The sequence below is a fragment of the Solenopsis invicta genome, chromosome 10 (assembly GCF_016802725.1).
Source record: "Solenopsis invicta isolate M01_SB chromosome 10, UNIL_Sinv_3.0, whole genome shotgun sequence".
NCBI classification, from domain to species: Eukaryota; Metazoa; Arthropoda; class Insecta; order Hymenoptera; family Formicidae; genus Solenopsis; species Solenopsis invicta.
In genome coordinates this window covers 5,323,672-5,342,957 of record NC_052673.1, presented here as the reverse complement: position 1 = coordinate 5,342,957, position 19,286 = coordinate 5,323,672, and the positions used below count along the sequence as shown (strand labels likewise).

Genomic DNA, 19,286 nt, shown 5'->3' with positions numbered 1-19,286 from the left:
TACCACTACATATCGTTAAAGCCATCTATTGAAAAACGGCAGAAGTAAAGTTGTACATCTAATACAATAACTTAACCTAATTCTCTACCTAACTCACGATCGCAGGGGGTCCAAAAGTGGAGTACAGTGTTGCTGCACTTATTACATGATATCAGACATTCTGTTTTGACTTGTACAAAGTGCTAGAAGGGCAAATATTATGTTAATCTTTAAACACATAAGTGGGTCTGAGAAACCCCATGAAGTTTGAACACTTGTGTGAAAACGGAATAAGATAGGAGGTTCGGACCAGGACGTAAAAAAAGTTTGAAATCTCCTCTTTTGATTGATATGGTTAATCAATTTTTTTGGTCAACTATACTTAAACTGGTTTAACTATAACTTTAAACGGCACGGCAGCAAAGTTTTGTTAGGGTCAATGCGACCCATATAGTGTGTGAGTGAAACTTTCTTGTGAGTAATCTTATGTAAAAAAACTGGACAAAACACATTCAAACAGGTTTGTTTGCGTATACTACTCTGTTTAAAGTTAAAATACTATAGTGCCGTGAAAAAGAGGACTTCTGCGTAGGGTCCGAAATATATTATGAAACATCAATTTTCAATTTTAGACACTTTGAGTTTATCAAAAGTACCTCATATTCGCCTTATTACGTAAGTATATTTTTTTAATAAAAATGGCAGTGACATAGTTTTTTTTGAAAGTATGACTCTTTAGCTTTAAAACGCCGTATTGTAAAGTTTTTAAAAGTTCTTTTGTTGCAAAAATATGATTTTTTTTTTTAAAGTGGATTTTTAGACACCCAAAAATACCTTATATTCTCCTTGTTATATTATACTTTTTAAAAGGAATGACAATACCATAATTTTTTTTTTAAGTATGACTCTTTAGCTTTAAAATCTCATATTTAAAAGTCCTTGAAAGTTTTTTGTTGCGGAGATATGATTTTTTAAAAGAAAAGTGGATTTTTTAACAATTTCTCATTTTTGCTTAATGTTTTTTTTTTTATAACTTAACAATAAATCATTTTTCGGCAATGCCGATTATGCAGTCACATTTCTGAGATTCTGAACTATCATGTGAAAAAAAGATTGTTGAAAAATGTTGATTGGAACCAAAGTTATAACTTCTCAAAGTTGAAAAAGTCTCCCAGACCTGAAAATGTGTTTACGTATTTTACAGGATTACTGTGTTTAAGAGTTAATGATATTTATTTATCTTATGTATTTTTAAGTACCATTCGATACTTGATATACATTAAAGGTAATGTGCACAATGCATCATATATCCTCATTTAACGTTAGTTGAACAAGGACAAATGATGCATTGCATGCATTATGCATGAAACGGAACGCATCCTAAATGTTATCAAAATGCGTCTAGTTTTTTTTATTTCTTACAGTTGATTTCAAGTAAAATTCATGTCCAAAAGTTTTTTGCCGATGATCGCAAAAATTGCAAAATATACAAATACATTTGTAGTGCCAAAATCAGTATCATACTAACTGGCATTATTTAACCCTTAAATACATAAGTGGGTCTGGGAGACCTTCCCGAAAAAACTTTACTTTTGTGCTATTTTATTTTAGTTAAACAATAAAGTTGGTCAATTGTAGCAGTCGATAGAGGAGACTTCAAACTTTTTTTCTACTTAACCCGAATCTTTTTTCTCAATTCGTCTTCACACAGTAAGCGATCAAAAATCTAGGGGAATCTTCAATATGTGTTTAAAGGTTAAGTTCCATACATAATACAGGGTGTTTCAGATCACCCGTACACCCCTTTTCTCTTCGCAGGATTAGGACCAATCAAAAATATGTTCAGACGAAAGTTGTAGGGTTTCAAAAGATCTATTCAATGATCTTATCAGTTTGACCTTGAATGGCGTCGCCAAGGTCAGATCGAAATCACATTAAGTTTTTTAAATGGAACACCCTATTTTTGATTCCAGAATCTAATAGCTGGTGTCAAGACCTTTCCAAAACACTATAAGAATGTTTATTTTCGTTGACTACTTTCCGAGTTGTGCGGCTTGAAAGTTACACTACCGCCAGCATCAGCATTACTCAAGATGTACCATGTGGTGGTTACTTAGTCGGATTTAATCTTGTGTGTGGGTGTGTGCATACGTGCATGCGTATGTGTATGGGGGAGGAAAAGGGGAGTCAAAGTTTTATGTACTCTGCTTTTGTTTATTAACTGGATTGATTATGTTTGATGATCAATCATGTCCAGATTGACTGTATGCATTTTCCCGTGCTTAGCATTATCCAGAATGAACGACGTGGACGTGACGAGAATTTCATCCCATTGGGGTGCTTGATTCATGTGAGTCCCCTTGCCTCTCACGTTTGGGGTGCTTGATTCACGTGAGTCCCCTTGCCTCTCACGTTTGGGGTGCTTGATTCACGTGAGTCCCCTTGCCTCTCACGTTTGGGGTGCTTGATTCACGTGAGTCCCCTTGCCTCTCACGTTTGGGGTGCTTGATTCACGTGAGTCCCCTTGCCTCTCACGTTTGGGGTGCTTGATTCACGTGAGTCCCCTTGCCTCTCACGTTTGGGGTGCTTGATTCACGTGAGTCCCCTTGCCTCTCACGTTCGGGAATGAATGAGTGTATGTTTTGTTAAGCAACTAAATGTTCAAAGTGAGCACCATTCTCTGCGATGCAAGCATCAACTCTATTTTGAAAATCATTGGTTGCTCGAAGAATTTCCTCGGCACGTAAGGATCGAATTGCTTCACTTATTCTACGAATCATATTATCCCTTGTAGTCGGACGTTCATGATAGACCAAGTTTTTTATCCTTCCCCAGAAATAATAATCAAGGACGGTGAGATCTGGTGATCGGGGTGGATAATTGATTGGACCGTATTTGCCTATCCACTTGTCGGGGAACATAGTATTTAATGCCGCACGAGCAACTCTCGATGTATGAGACGGACATGCATCTTGTTGGAACCACATGTTCAGGCGCAATTGCAGAGGAATATTTTCTAGTAAGACAGGAAGATCTGTCATTATCAAGGCGGAATATCTATCACCGTTTAGATTTTCGTCAAAGAAAACAGGACCTATGATTTAACTTCCAATACTTCCACACCAAACATTGACTTTCCAAATGGTTTGATGATCTACTTCTCTCAACCAGTGAGGATTATTTTGTGCCCAATAACGAAAGTTCCAAGTATTAACAGATCTATCACTTTTAAGTGTACATTCGTCAGAAAATAAAATTTTCAAGTGGAAATCAAGTGGTTGCTGTCTTATAAAGTTGCAAAATACAAGTCTCTGTCTAATATCGTTATAATTCAACGCTTGATGAACAGACATTCTGTAAGGGTGAAATTTGTTATTTTTTAGAATGCGCCAAACACTGATTTTACTAACACCAGAATCTTGTTCTCGTCGTAAAGAATCATAAGGGTTCAATTCTGTCGATGCAAGAATTTCCACTGTTCTTTCATCCATAATCGGACGACGAATTTGTGTACCTTTGTTATGTTGAGGCTGAACGACACCTTTAATTTTGATTCGTTTAGCCAAACGTGAAAAAACATTTCGCGAGTGAGGAGTCCGATCAGGATAACGTTCCCGCCACAATCTTTCCGCTGCAATGAATGTACCTCGACACTCACCTAAAATTAGCAGCATATCATATGCTTCTTCATTGGAATAGGACATGGCTAAATAAACCTAGACTAATAAAGAGGGTCGGATTTTTGTTGCGCGATTGATACTGATATGACGGTTATTGAAGACGTAGGTGACAAGTTTGAGAGAGTTATTGTCACTCTTGTTGAGTTGAGTCACAATAGCGTTGTGGTGAATACATCTCTACTACATCCTATGCAAATAACAATATGTATAAAATCACGAGTTAGACATCGTTACGCAGAAAGCCGCGCTCGTTATTGCTCGTGTGCTACCGTTAAAGTAATAATGTAATTACATAATATTATGACATACATATGTATGTGACTATCTACGGTCGCGACAGCTAACTTTCACGATTTTTCATGATCTGTTTTTGTTGGCCCTCGCGTGTTTACTTTCTTTGTGTCGGCTGCACGGCTTTCTGCGTAACGCGTGATTTTATATTGTTATTTACATGGTGTTGGCGGTAGTGTAACTTTCAAGCCGCACAACTCGGAAAGTAGTCAACGAAAATAAACTTTCTTGTAGTGTTTTGGAAAGGTCTTGACACCAGCTATTAGATTCTGGAATCAAAAATAGGGTGTTTCATTTAAAAAACTTAATGTGATTTCGATCTGACCTTGGCGACGCCATCCAAGGTCAAACTGATAAGATCATTGAATAGGTCTTTTGAAACCCTACAACTTTCGTCTGAACATATTTTTGATTGGTCCTAATCCTGCGAAGAGAAAAGGGGTGTACGGGTGGTCTGAAACACCCTGTATAAGCACATATAGTGCACGTCTTAAATTATAAAAACAGAGAATTTCATCAATTTCAAATTTAAGTAACTTTTGTCTGAGATTGTATAGTTAGAACATTCTTAAGATGGCGTAAGTGGAAAAGGCAAAAAAATTTATTTTGCTAGCAAAAAAATCACAAATGTGTTAAAAAATTTGTCGTTTTTGATTTCTTTAACTTCACTTTTCTCAAAAACTTAACATGATGGAGTAATTTGCGTGCCAGATTCGTGTTTAGCGCGCAAAAATACATAGGAAATGATTATTTTTATTCAAACCAAACCACGTTGCCTAGCATTATGGTTTTACTTTTTTTTACTTTTACGCTTACCTTTAATTTTCTTTTTTTTTTTATTTTTGATCTTGCTTAGTGTTGTAAAACACATGCAAAAGATTGAGAGTTTGCTACGAGAGGACGAAACTTGAAAGATACGATTAAACCCAAAATTAGTTTTTATTTAATTGATTAACTACTTGATTGACCTCATTTTTGTTCCAAAATTGCTGCGTGCTCGATTGGAACGTGGCCAGTTAACACTGTTATTGCAACAAAAATTTGATGTGGGTTTTGTTATATCTTTCGAGTTTTGCTCTCTTGAATTTAATCTTCTCACTATATCATATTTCTGTTTTATAAAGTAAAACTGATTTTCATTTTACTGAAACGTGGTTTTTGTTTATGAATGCTTGCAGCATCTCAAAACATGAATTTTTGCAAGCTATATGGTTTGTTCTTGATTTTACTTTAGTTTTGGGAATAAGTTTTATAAACAGAAATTTGACACTTCCATGGGTTCTTCACTATAATTGTAGACCTTGTCATGCAGAATCTGAAGAACAAGGCCCTTGAAAGAATTGGAGTTTATTTTATTTTAGATATGTGGATGATATCGTGATGGCAGTTCTTAACAATCTAATTGACTTCACCTTGACGATTTTCAACTCTTTCTACCTTAGAATGCGATTCACGGTTGAGAGCGGGGGGAGAGGGGGGTGACAAGATAGATTTCTTGGACATCACCATTATTACAAACAATAGGTTAATTTTTGACTGCTATCATAAGCCTACATATTTAGGCAAATACTTGAATTTTCTATCGGCTTACTCCTTGTCACAGAAAAGAGGTATAATTCTAGGGATGGGTGACAGGACATTTTTGTTATTGGATGCGAAATTTCACAAAGAATATTGAGTTTATTGTAGATACTCTGTTAAATAATGACTACCCCGCTGAATTTTATTTTTGAGATTATCAATAGCCCCCTAAAATCTCTTATTCATAATAACACACTTAAACAAACAGACAGTAGCATTGACAATAATACAACAAACGAAAGAGCTCCGCGGTTTTTGTTACCATATATTCCTACGATCTCCGACAAGTTTAAGACTATTACTAACAATTACTTAAATATAAAATTGGCTTTTTCCAGTCTGAATAAATTAGGCAGGGTTATCAAAGTACAGAAAGATGTTCTCTCTAGTGACTCAATGAAAAACGTAATTTACAAAATTATGTGTAAAGATTGTGATGCGTCATACGTAGGTCACCGTCAGAAAATTAAAAATGAAAATTACCGAATATCGTAATCATTAATTGGAACAATCATTCCGTCATTATTGAATACACAGACTAGAATACAATCACTGTTCTAATTGAAAGATTTTGCTTATAAAAAGAAATATTTTTTTAAAAAAGGTGAGTGGTAGGGAAAAGTGTAAAAAAATCTAAAAAGTAATTTTATGCAAAGAAAGCACGTTTTTCGCGACATTCTGGGGCAGTTGGTAACATGGCCATAAATGGGTAATCTTTGGGGTGGGGAATATTGCCATCCGTGGAACACAAAATCGACATTTCTGTAAAGTGCGCATGCGCAATTTTGTCAAGAAACTGTGAACGTTTCGTTGCGCATGCCCTGAACGTAGGGTCGAAATGCATGAGCGAAGGTAGTACACTGATCTCTCATACCCTATAACCAGAATCGGCAATGACAGGAAAACGCCACGCGCTTGTTTTGCCTAGAATGCCATGAAAAACGTACTTTGCATACAATTGTATGTAACATGGAGTCGAGCGCGTTTTCGACTTTGGACGCTGTTTTCAGCATTTGGCTGCGCTACGCGCGCTCTGCTACGCCTCGTACTGAAAACATCGTCTTCAGTCGAGAACGGCAAAGCTCGGCTCCATGTTGCATAATGTACTATTTCTTATTACTGTTATAAAGCAATCTTCAAGCCATTTAACTTTCAATTAAAAAAAATTTTTTTACACTTTTTCACTTACCTTTTCCTATCTGAGAAAATCCATATTAAATCGATAGTCGCATCTCTCGAAGTTTATTGTTGGAATAATATAAAAAGGAAGAAAGAAGCATCAAAGAAGTGTAGAATGGAAATAAAATTGAAAGGAAAAAGGAATTGAAGGTTTTGAAGAAAGTAGAGATTTTTGATTAGAATAATATGAAATGGAAGGAAAGATCGAAGGAGTTTAGAAAGGAAAATAAAATTGAAAGAAGGAAGTAGTTGAAAGTTTTGGAGATGGTAAAGATTTTTGAATAAAATAATACAAAAAGGAAGGAAAGAAGAAAGGATCGAAAAAGTTTAGAATGGAAATAAAATTGAAAGGTGAAAGTAATTGAAGGTGTTTGAAAAGGTTACAATTTTTAATTAAAGAATGAATAAAATTAAGACATTAATTGAACACCAATTTGAAGTTTTTTTTAAAATAATGTGCGAATATTACGCGATAATATCCTAAAAATAAAAACTTTTTCAATAAAATATTATATATTTTATTAAAGTTTTTTCCAAATGTGTGTGCGCGCGCGCGCGCGCGCGCGTGTGTGTGTGTGTGTGTGTGCGTGTGTGCGTGTGTGTGTGTGTGTTACGAAAAATTTGATTAATCGGTTATTATGAATAGTTCCCAATTTATTTGGTTAATATGGTAAATAGAAGGGAATTAATCAAATTTACCGATTATTATATATAATTCTTAATGCCAAACGGTTATTTCGATAAATCATCTTATTTTAATTTCTCGGCAGTCTGAATGTGCTTTTCAACGAAAAACAGTCAAACACTGTGACACAGTATTACACAGTGACAACTTGTAGCTGAAGTTGTAACTTCCACACAAAACAATTTTTGATTTAATTATCGTGCCGGAAGTAAATGCTTTAAAAAGGGAACGGTTTCGCCGCTTCCCCCGCCCCTTTTTCCTAACTTAACTCGAATCCAAGTTTTAATTCAAAAATTGTTTTGTGTGGAAGTTGTAATTTCTATCTGTAGACCTTGCTTCGCTTGTGAGGGTACGGAGGGAATGAGGTGAATCTCGCTTTGCTTGGAAAATTGCAACCCATGTGGAACAGTACACTTGTAGACCTCGTTTTGCTCGCGAGGGCAGGGAGGGGGGTAGGGTGGACCTCGCTTTGCGTAGAAAGTCGCAAATTAATGTGGAACAGTACACCCAAGGACTTTGATTCTGTCCATGGGGAAATTTTCCAAACTGAGAAGTCGCTATCTTTTTACATACAGTTCATGATTAACGTAACGACCAATAAACTCTAGTTGTTTCATTAATCATGAACTGCGAGTATGTAAAAAGTGGTGACTTCTCAGTTTGGAAAATTTCCCCATGGACAGAATCAAAGTCCTTGGGTGTACATTTGTAGACCTCGTTTTGCTCGCAAGGGCATTGGGTGGACTTCGCTTTGTAAGTAAAACAAGTTGAGATTGTGGAAAACAATCTTATTTTTTCAAATATTTTTAAAATATATTCAGTAGTTTAAACCATTAATCATATTGTCTACTTGCCCGTGGACATTATGCATAATAACCGGTTATTTTGATTAATTTGAACATTTTTACTTTCATTTATCACATTTACCAAAACTAGCGGTTATTATGTATAATAACCGTATTCATCAAATTTACCGTAGCACACACACACACACACACACACGCACACACACACACACACACACACACAAAATATATACACATATGTATATTTATACCAAATATAACCAGAAATATAATGTTTTTATACAATAGTAAATACAAAATTTTGAAAGAATCCCGTACGATTTATATAAAAAAAAATATCAATTAATTGAATTTTTGTCAGGAAACTGTAACATATTAAAAATAAAGAAAATTTACCGATGTTTTTCTTATTTAAATCGTGTGGAGTCGTTAATATGGAACAATGAAAAAACCTATTTATTGCATGTAAATAAACATGCCATGTACACTTAAGAATATAATTCTTTCACTGAATCTTATTACATTTGCGATTTATAATCACAGTTGAATGATTGTAATTGATTATAATGATTAATCAAACATTATTGATCAATACAAAAAATTAACTTTAAGGTGGCTCTAAAGTGACATCGTTAGTCAATAATACAACTCACATAAAACTTGATAAAATACATTATGATTTTTCCTAAACATCTTATCTAAATAAAAATTATTAATATTGATAATGTTCCCATTGATTTTTATAAGTAGTTTATAAATTTATAATAATTATAAAAGGTCGATTGATTAATGTTGTCTTGATCGCAAGACCCATCTTTTTTCGCGTCAGTGCACAAGTACTGTGAAGATAGTGTAGATCTAGCAGCCGACTCGCCGTCTTTCCGCTGACGTCTATAACCTCTTAACCATTTTACTTCCGTGACACGCATGCATCATCACTTTCTCAATTAAATTTTCTTAAAAATTCATGGCAACACACAACCTTTCATATACCACTGGAAAGCTTGTGATTTCATCTTTCAGTAATCAGTTTTTTATTAACATCTCTAGTTTTTCTTAAAAGATATCATATCATTTCCGGTAAAAATTCAATAACCTCCCATAAGAGCTATGTTAAAAAGTGATTTTTTATATTGCTTGTTTGCAATAATTTACATGGCAACAGGGTCTCAAATTTTAAGAGATGGTTTATTATATATTAAAGAACAACCTCCCAAAGTTTTATCTTTGTGGCTAGTCTTTTAGTTTACTTTTGAACCACCTTAAATTAATTTAGTGAGTTATCATATATTTAAGAACATTTTCCAATTGTATGTACCTTGCATATTATTATGATTTTGAAAATTTATTGCTATTTGATTTGGATAGAAATATTCATTCGAAATATTTGTATTCAATCAAAACTCTAATGCAGGATCAGCGCATGATCTATTGAATAGATAATAATGAATTAAAATAACGATAAAAGTTACGACTGAATTCGTTACCGTTACTGTAAAAAATGTAATGACCTTACCGTTACAGACATAAAAAAAGTAATGCTCGTTATCATAAAAAAGTAACAAAAACGGTAATGGCGTTACAAGTAACGCGTTACTTCCCAAACCTGGGTTTGTTTATAGTCCAAAAACATTTATTTTATTGTTAAAAAGGCTTTAGCTGAATAAGACAGTTGAAATCACTTAATAGATTTGTCTGAAGTTTGGTCCACTTTTTTGGCATTGAAAACTTAGTTTCCTAAATTTTGAAATCCTGGAAACCCTATTATCGTCCATAACGTTAAAATGTGTTTTTTAATAAATACTTTTTTCTCTGCAAATTTTTAATATATTTATTTGAAATTTGGAATTGTGATACGTATTATTTAAATACGTAATCGTAAATTTTTGTTTTCTATTTTGACTCAAAATTCTAATTTTACGTGCTAAAATAAAATTTCAAATTGTGATATTTCCGGCTCTCATAAGAGTTGTAACCCTTATATTTTATTTATTTGAGTCTTATGAGAATCAGGATATCACAATTTGAAATTTTATTTCAGCTCGTAAAATTAGAATTTTGCGTCAGAATAAAACAAAATGTATGATTATGTGTCTTAATAATATCTACCACTGTTCCAAATTTCTAATTAATTCATTAAAAACTTGAAAAGAAAAAAATGATTTACTTACAGGAAAACGACAGAAGTATCCACGCCCGATTTTAATGAGTCTTTAATATACTGTAATATAAGTCAAATGAGAGACACGTATTTTTTTATATGTGCTCGTTTTCGCGTTTAAGGTAAAACACATTTTTGAAGAAAAGGTATTTTTCTTTTGAAACGAATATTATCGAAACAATAAGAGATAGAAAAAAAAATATTCTGAATAAAAGTTAAATGGCTCGAAAAATACTTTATAACGGTGATAAATACCGTATTTTTTTAAATTAAAATTAAAATTAACATTTTTTTGAAAAAAAAATTTGTTACTTTTATAAAGTATTCTTTAAGCTATTCAACTTTTAGTCAGAACATTTTTTTATCTCATATGTAGTTTCGACAATATACGCTTCGAAAGAAAAAACCGATTTTTTTCAAAAAGGTTTTACTCACTAAAAGTAAAAACGGGCATGTATAAAAAAAATGTGTTCCTTATTTTGATCTGTACTACAATATATTAAAGGCTCATCAAAATCGGGCGCGGTCACTTTTGTCGTCTTCCTTATAAGAAATACTTTAAAAAAAAAATTAAAAAGAAAAACAAAAAATCGAGACTCTTATGAATAAAAATTCAAATAAGGCAAGATGAGCTTAAGAGCCGTACTGGGTATTGTGCGCTAAAAACAAAAACAAAAACAAATAAATAAAACACTAAAATAAATAGAGTAAACATTTCGAATTTAATCATGAGTCTTTATCAGTATAAATCTATAACAAACGATTAAATTAAATACACTTTGTCGCGACACATTGAAATAATTAAAAAATTGAATTTTACCAATAAGAGTCAGTAACATCAGCTTAAAAAATGTACTGATCAAATCGTATCGGAAAGCGCCTTGGTCTAAAAGTAGTCTCGAGGAATGTGAAAATCGTTTTCGGAACATAATCCAGTGGAACAATACAAAGAGTGAAAAACAATAAGAAAAATAATAAATTAATTAATTAAGAACTACAAAAATAAATAAATTAAAATAATAAAAGTTGATATGTAAAAATGATAAATAAGAAAAAAAAGTAATAAAATATAACGAATTGAAAACTGTACAAGTCAAAGTTATAAAATTGTAAAAAGAAATTAAAAAATGAAGAAATTTGAAAGCTGTACAAGTCAAAGGTGTAAAATTGTAAAAGAGAATAAAGAGCTTGAAAAATAATACTGTCGATCATACCTGTGAGTTCCGAAAACGTTATCTTAGACATTTTTTTAGTTATTTGAATTTGTTAGGTTCGCGACAAGGTGTTTAATTTAATCGTTTGTTATAGATTTGTACTGATGAAGACTGATTATTAAAAGTCGAAACGTTTATTCTATTTATTTTGATATTTGTTTTCGTTTTTGGCGCACAACACCCAGCACGGCTTTTAATCTCATCTTGCTTTATTTGGACTTTTTTAAAGTTATAGATGATTAAGATTCTGACACCTCAAAATTTGAAACTTATTTTGATGACAAAAAAGAGGGCAAATTTTAGACAAATCTATTAAAGTGGGACCATTTTATTCGGCTAGAGTTTTGTACTAAATTTCTGCATGAAGAAAAATATGTACAGTTTCAGAATTTTTATTTGTTTACTGCTTATAGGTGAAGAATCGTCTTGACTACCAGGTGCAAATACAAAATCTCGAACGCCGAATTGCACAGAAACACATGGTACAATGGATTGTGAATGGAGTACTAAAGTCTATCACTCCTGAACAAGAGAAAGCGACGCTTCAGCAATGCATTAAAGATCTTGAAGCTCTTGCTGTAAAAGCATAAAGAGTTGCGACTAAATTAGATGAAATAGAAACAGGTTAATATAACACAAAGAATGATTGTCATCAAATATAGATTACTTTATGTATATTATTGTTCTTGAAATTGTCAAAACGTTATAATGAATAAACTATGTAACTCGATACAATATAAATCATTTATTAGCATAAAAAACGAAAATTTTATAAAAAAATATGAGACAATTATCACCAATCTTTAGATATTCTAATGAAGTTTTATTGTGACGCTGTACATTTGTCTACGCATCTAATGAGCAGACTTATTTGAGTGTATTTTTTAAATATTTATATTTTAATTATATTAGATATATAAATTGATTCTCTCGACTCTAGCATTAAGTTAAATGTAGTATTTATTTAAACGGAAAATTTTCCGCTAATATTTGGAGTTGTATATACTAACATAATAGATCACGAAACCGGAATTTGTAATTAATATAACCTCTATTGTACCTCCAGGTACAAGATAAAATATTTGGGATTTGTTCCGTTTTAATGGTTGGAACCCACGAGGAAGGCACTTGGAGGACGAGTGGAGTGGCAAATAATATTCTGTCTTTAAATACTTTCTTTATAATACTTTTATTCCTCAAAGGTTATTATATTTGATTTCCCTTAATGTAATAACGAATTATGGTGAGCGGATCACGTATTTTGTCGCGCACTTGGCCGCTGGATGTGTCGCGGGGTGTCGAGTGACCGACTTATCGCGGAGCGCGCTGCTCGGATTTTACTATAAGAGTCTTTCGCACCCTAATTTATAATCTTGATATTAACGTTATAATGGGGCATCGAGCTCTCGCAATGACCATATGTAATATTTCAACCGTGCGCAACTTAGGTTGCTTGCACGGTTGCAAATTCGGCAATCTTGCATTTCCGGTGCAACGAGAGCTCGTGCCGTGATCTAAGCAGATATGCAAGATGATCAAAGTAGTTAATGGGGCTACAACATCCCTTCCCCGTTGGAAAAAAACGAAGAAACGGCGTTTTTTTTCTCACTTTAGTTCAGTTTATCTTTCGATAAATAGATATACTCTAGTAGATATACTTCTATTTTTGTTTCATTTAATATTTTTTGTGACTTTAGTATCATGTCATGAGCTGTAAGTTGCAATTGTCTTTCAATATGATTTTGCCTGTACAATCGCTTGTTTTATTTGTCCGTGATCTTTACATTGGATATTAATTATTTGTTTCGCTAGTGACGAATATAACCATGAATGCGGATTACTCAAGGGTATTCACTCTTGTTCAATATAATATGTTTTGTGTTACAATAGTGAATTACATTTTCTGTATACATGTGTATTTTGCAACTCGGGTTTGCATTTTGTTCGCTATATCAAAATTTTGTTCGCTGTTAGATATTTGTTGTTAATTATTTTGCATGCTTGTAAGCTATTGCGTAAAAGTGTTATATAAAAATGTTGTTCGTTACTTATAGCTATTAAAGGGTTTTTTATATTGATAATAATAAATATATTTTTTTCATATGGTAACACGATTACATTTAATATAGTATATTTTGATTGTGATATTAAAGGAAATTGTACAATAAATATATTTTTGGCATCGCAATGTGCGCTAACAGTAATTATTTTTTTTATTAGAGACCGTTTATTCTCTGTAATATGAAATGGAATTCTTCTGGCAGTTGCAAACTAGCGTTTTTTTAAATTATTTATTATTTCTGTGATTGGTGCTAATCTAGGGTGTAATTTTCCTTGTTTTATTGCAACTAAATAATCTGATGTATTTTTCGTGTCGTGCGTTAAGTCTGCTATGATTGCGTTAATTACAATAAAGTTCTCGTGTATATTACTGTTCTTTTCATTAATTAATAATTTTTCTCTTAAATTTTTTGTTACATTTGCTAGATTTTTGTTATTTTGTATTATTTGTTCTGTATTGTCAATGTGTGCTATAGTTTGTTGTAGTATTTTGATTTGATTTTTTATTACATGCTGTGCCATCTGTTGTGTGTTATGTAGTAAAGTTAGTTGTTTGTTAATAAGTTTTTCATCATTTGCGTCCATTGTTCCAAATAGTGACTTTGCGATAGTACCTATTTCGTTGATAAGTCCTCTTTTTCGTCTTTTTGATGATTTGCACATGGAGTTTATTTTTATTATCTCTTTATTTATTTCTTCATAATCTTTCATTATTTAATATAAATTTTGACATGCTTTTTTTCTCTGCAAATCCTATTGCCAATATCAATTGGCACATAATTTGTTTTTTGTACATATGCTCTTAGTTGTTCTAATCTTTGGCTTAGTGATGTAATATTTATTCGAATAATTAGTTTCCAAGACGATTCTAGAAGGTGCAGATTTCTTATCTTCTTAAAGTATATCCTTGGATGGTGATTAAAGTTTTAATTTCATACAATCCGCTGGTTCACAGATCTTCTGTTCGGCTTAGTGCCATTCCTAGCGTCGCTCTGTAATATAATAACAGATGATAGGCATTAGTCTATGGTAGTATTTGTTTGCACGTATGTTCGTCCGTGTGGAGCAGTTTTGATTTTAAATTCTTTTATTTCGTATAAAGTGTCTTGTCAGCATTTTCTTCCTTTTGCATTCCCATCCTGGATTTGTTTCCAGAGATTAACGTGAGTTTGTGGACTACTGAACCCGGTCCACGTTTCGAAGGAGTTGGTCCTTGCAAGTTAATGCGCCGTTATCGTGCTTTTATTGCACTTTGTGGCGCGCCGGCTTTTCGCGATCGTGTCGAGGTGCTTCCCAAAGAAAATATACAAAGAGAAGAGCAAGCTCCATGTTAAACGGTGGAAACATGAGCGATCGACGCGATTTTAGTGGCCTGGCCTTGATACTACATGATTCTATATGTGTATATATTAGGTTTATAACTTGAAATCCGCCTTTTTTGCAAAAATTAAACCTTTATTTCAAAAACAAAAAAATGGTTAATCAAAATATTGACCATCGATTAATATAACTTTTTGCCATTTTTCTGGCAATAAGCGGATTCCACGGTGAAAGAACGACTCATCCTTAGAGGCTATCCAGTCAGAGATCTATTTTTCGACACTTTCATAACAATTGCAGTGTTTCTCAGCAAGTGCGTGTGCCATTAACCGAAACAAATGGTAATTGGAAGGGGCACAGTCTGGTGAATAAGCCGCATGGATTAGCACATCCCAGCGAAGTGCTTCCCATGTTTCTTTGACAGCCTTAATGACGTGAAGTCGAACGTTGTTATGAAGCAAGATTCCTTTATACTGTCTTGTCTCAAATTCTGATCGTTTTTCGCGCAATGCTCAGCTCAAACGCATCATTTGTTGTTGATAGAGATTCCCTGTGACTGTTTGACCAGGTTTCAGTATCTCATAATATATCACACCCCTTTGATCCCATCAAATACAGAGCATGGCTTACTTCCCACTAATATTGCGTTTTGGCGTTGATGTCGATGGTTGGCTGAGTCGCAAATGATTTTTCGGCGGGAAGGGTTTCGATAGCGCACATCCCGATAGCCCACCAACCAATCATCTTGACTTATCTAACCCAACCTACGGAAAATCTCTAGGCATCTTGTGGTCATTGTGAGTGGTTTGTGTGCTGTCGGGATGTGCACTATCGGGACCCGCCGTTTTCGGCGTTTGGGGTTATCGAAATAAATCCACTTTTCATCGCCAGTCACAATTCGATGCAAAAACTCCTTTTTTTTTTGTCTTACAAGCAACATTTCGGAGATGATTTTTCACCTTTTGATGTCTCTTTCAGTTCATATAGCACCCATCTTCCTTCCTTGTATACTTTTTTCCATATCTTTTAAACGCTTGAAAATGGCTGCTTGTGCAACATTCAACGTTTCTGCAAGTTGATTTTGTGTTTGACATCATTTATCAATACTTGCGGTTCTATATATTTGAAAATTTTTTTTGCTGTCCTGGATATTCTTTATTATTAGTATCACCAAGTTTAAATCATCGAAATCATTCCTTGCAAAATAGAAATATTTAAAATAGACTAGGCAATATTAAAATTAGGACATAAAACAGAAATGCGAATTAAACGCGGTAGTTAGTGCGTCAATAATAGTAGTACATATATTTCGCTTTTAGTACATCAAGGTGCATACAAATATTGGATGCGTTTTGACTTCCCTTGAAGTCATTCTCAACGATAAAGCAACGGAGTGCTTACTAAATGTGCGCGTTATAAAATCAAAAAAGGAAGAACTTATATTACGCATTATTTCACCTTGCGTGTAACAAAATTAAAATGTTTAAGATAGACTTGGCAATATTAAGGAAGTCGAAACGCGTCCGATATTTGTATGCACATTGATGTACTAAAAGCGAAATATACTATTATTATTAACGCACTAAATACCGTTTGACTCGCATTTCCTACATTTTATATCCTCATTCTTTGCAAGTTGTTTCCGATAAAGCAAGTTCCCCATAACCTTCAATAAGCATTCGATGAGATTCGGTAGCAGTTTTGTTTAAATTGAAACAGAAAAGCAAGGCTTCGCGCAAATGATGCTTATTTGGTTGAAATTTAGACATCTTCCCTGCAAAAAACTATGTTGTCACAAACACAAACTTTTATATGTTGAATAGTATTGACCATTGAACTATACTCTAACTGGAATGGGCACTAGCCGCCAGAAAACGTGACGAGAGAGAGCCATTTCGAAGGGCCACCTCTCTTTGTCAGTACAGTCACGTTAGAAAGTTTTGCAGTACCGGCACATGAGAATAAATAAACGAGCGACTTGAATGACATACATAAATAAAACAAAAACAAAATTGTATTATATTTTTTTAAGTATTTAAGTAACTTTTTAAGTAAAAGTTAATTTCTTCCTCGTTTCCAAGAATTCCGTTGCATGCTGTATCAACATGAAAACAAAAAGAAATTTAACTTTTGAGTAGGAATGTAAGGTGAATGCTAACGCATGCGCAGAGAACGCTTAGAAAAAGAGAGGTGGCACCTCGCACCATGCTATTTCTATCACGTTTTCCGGTTACGGACGTTATATGGCAGTGTCCATTCCAGTTAGAGTATAGTTCAATGGTATTGACACATATCTAACCTATCTAAAAAATAATGCCTTGTTCGATCATTAAACTTGACAATTGTCAAAACTACAGCTATTTATCATTAGAGAGCGGGTTTCAAGTTATAGTGTGGGAATAGTTGACTGCTCCCAGAATGGTACAACATCCGTCGTATACGTGCGGGAAAGCCGAATATAATTTTACTACTTTTTATACAGGAAACAAATATATTTGACATACAACTTATGTGTACTCGACTAGTGCACAGAGAGATCTCAATAGGCTTGTTTTCTATTCCTGTACTAGACTGCACTGGAACGTTCCATCTTGCTTTCACTAACTTTCAAATATATATCTATTTCATTTTAAGTGCACACTAATTCAGGGAGTTCAGGAACAGAAAACAAACGGAATATCGCAGAGCTGCTCGCAGCATGTCGCTAACCGAAAAGCCCTAGCTTGCCTCCACTGCTGCGCTAGAGAAAAGCGGCGGTAAAAGTCCCCACGTATTCTATCTCGAATAACGATGACCTATACCGAGCACTTAATACGCGTACTAACTCGTAATTTTCTATTAAATTATCTTACTTTCGACGATGCGATACATGATACATATATTTAATTATTTCGATTTATATTGTACAGTGCGTTGCATTGATGCCTGGGGTACCGATTTTAAGAACCACGTTTCTTTCTTAGTTATTTTTACGTTTATGACCAAATGCTGCCGTCAACGATCACCGCAGCATTCAGTCATGAACATAAAAATAATCAAGAAAGAAACGTGGTCCCTAAAATTGGTACCCCACGCATCAATGCAACGCACTGTACCAGCTTGTAACGATAGAGTCCTATATAAAGAGAGAAGCGACATCAAACCCCACCACAACCTTCAGTATCCATTTGAGTCCTCCATCGCCATTTTGGGACAGCTTAACGTCATCAAACACCATTCGTATCATTCTACAAACAGCTGTGGTCACAATATGGCTGCTCGTTTAGCCAATCAAGTATCAAGATTACCAATCAGAGCTTCGGACATCAATGTCGCTTCTCTCTTTATATAGGACTCTAGTAACGATACGACTTTTCTCGCGGTCGCGGATTAACTCGCCGGTGTCAGGGTCGTGAAAAGAAGGAACTCCGACTTGTATAAAAATAAAGAAAATATTTGTTTAATAGAGTCTCTGCACACTCCATGTTATATATAAAAATTTATTATGGAGAGAGGAAGTTGACACCTTCGGAACTCGTGTTTCCCGGTACGTTTATTCACACGCGGAGAGAACTTAAAACTAAATTATAACGCACACGCGTAAAGAACTTAAACTAAATTATAATGCTTGCGGTGTCATTTGAAATCTTAGATACTAATATGTTAGAAATCTTAAACATGAAACACGGATCTTACAAATTAACGCTCGGATACAAAAATATTATAAGAAAACGTGAACTTAATGCTAACGTAATGCTAACGTAACTTGATATCTAACGCTCGCCTGAGGGAGGGACAAAGCTACGCTCGCTACGCTAAGAGGGCGCTTGGTCGAACGAGGAATGCTCGGGATAGTGGATATTCGAGGAAATTTTCCGAGGAAGGTCCGGCGAGAAAGTCGGGACTCCTAGGGACCCAGATAGCACAAAATATTTATAAAATATTTACTAAATATTTATATTTATTTTAATATTTTATAAACATTTATCAAAACATTTAATAAATGTTTTTATGGCCGTAGATTGGACTGATCATAAATATTTATTATAAATGTTTCAAAACTATTTATGATTTATGATAATTATTTTGAAAATGTTTGAAATATCCGCATAAATATTATATTACACCATATAATCCCAATGAGTAAAACAATATTTCTATATTATAAAAAACAATTTTCGCAAAAAAATTCCATTCTTAGGAATTTTTTTCAGAAATTCCGAAGCGGTCACTCATCCAAGTCGCGACCAATATTTTAGAAAATATTTTAACAATATTTTTGATAAACATTTTTATAATCTTTTTCCGTCATATGTATATAAAATATGTATAAAATATTTCTATAATATT

At 33.7% G+C, this 19,286-nt stretch overlaps 1 protein-coding gene across 1 annotated transcript in view; it reads left to right on the top strand.

The window, feature by feature from the left end:
* The window catches only part of LOC105195850 (ATP synthase subunit b, mitochondrial), a 99,721-nt gene extending 87,410 nt beyond the window's left edge, over positions 1-12,311 (top strand). The window contains exon 4 of the mRNA XM_026140667.2: positions 11,990-12,311. Coding sequence (XP_025996452.1) covers positions 11,990-12,166 — 177 coding nt within the window. The 3' untranslated portion in view covers positions 12,167-12,311. The remainder of the gene's footprint in view (positions 1-11,989) is intronic.
* Positions 12,312-19,286: the final 6,975 nt, after the last annotated feature.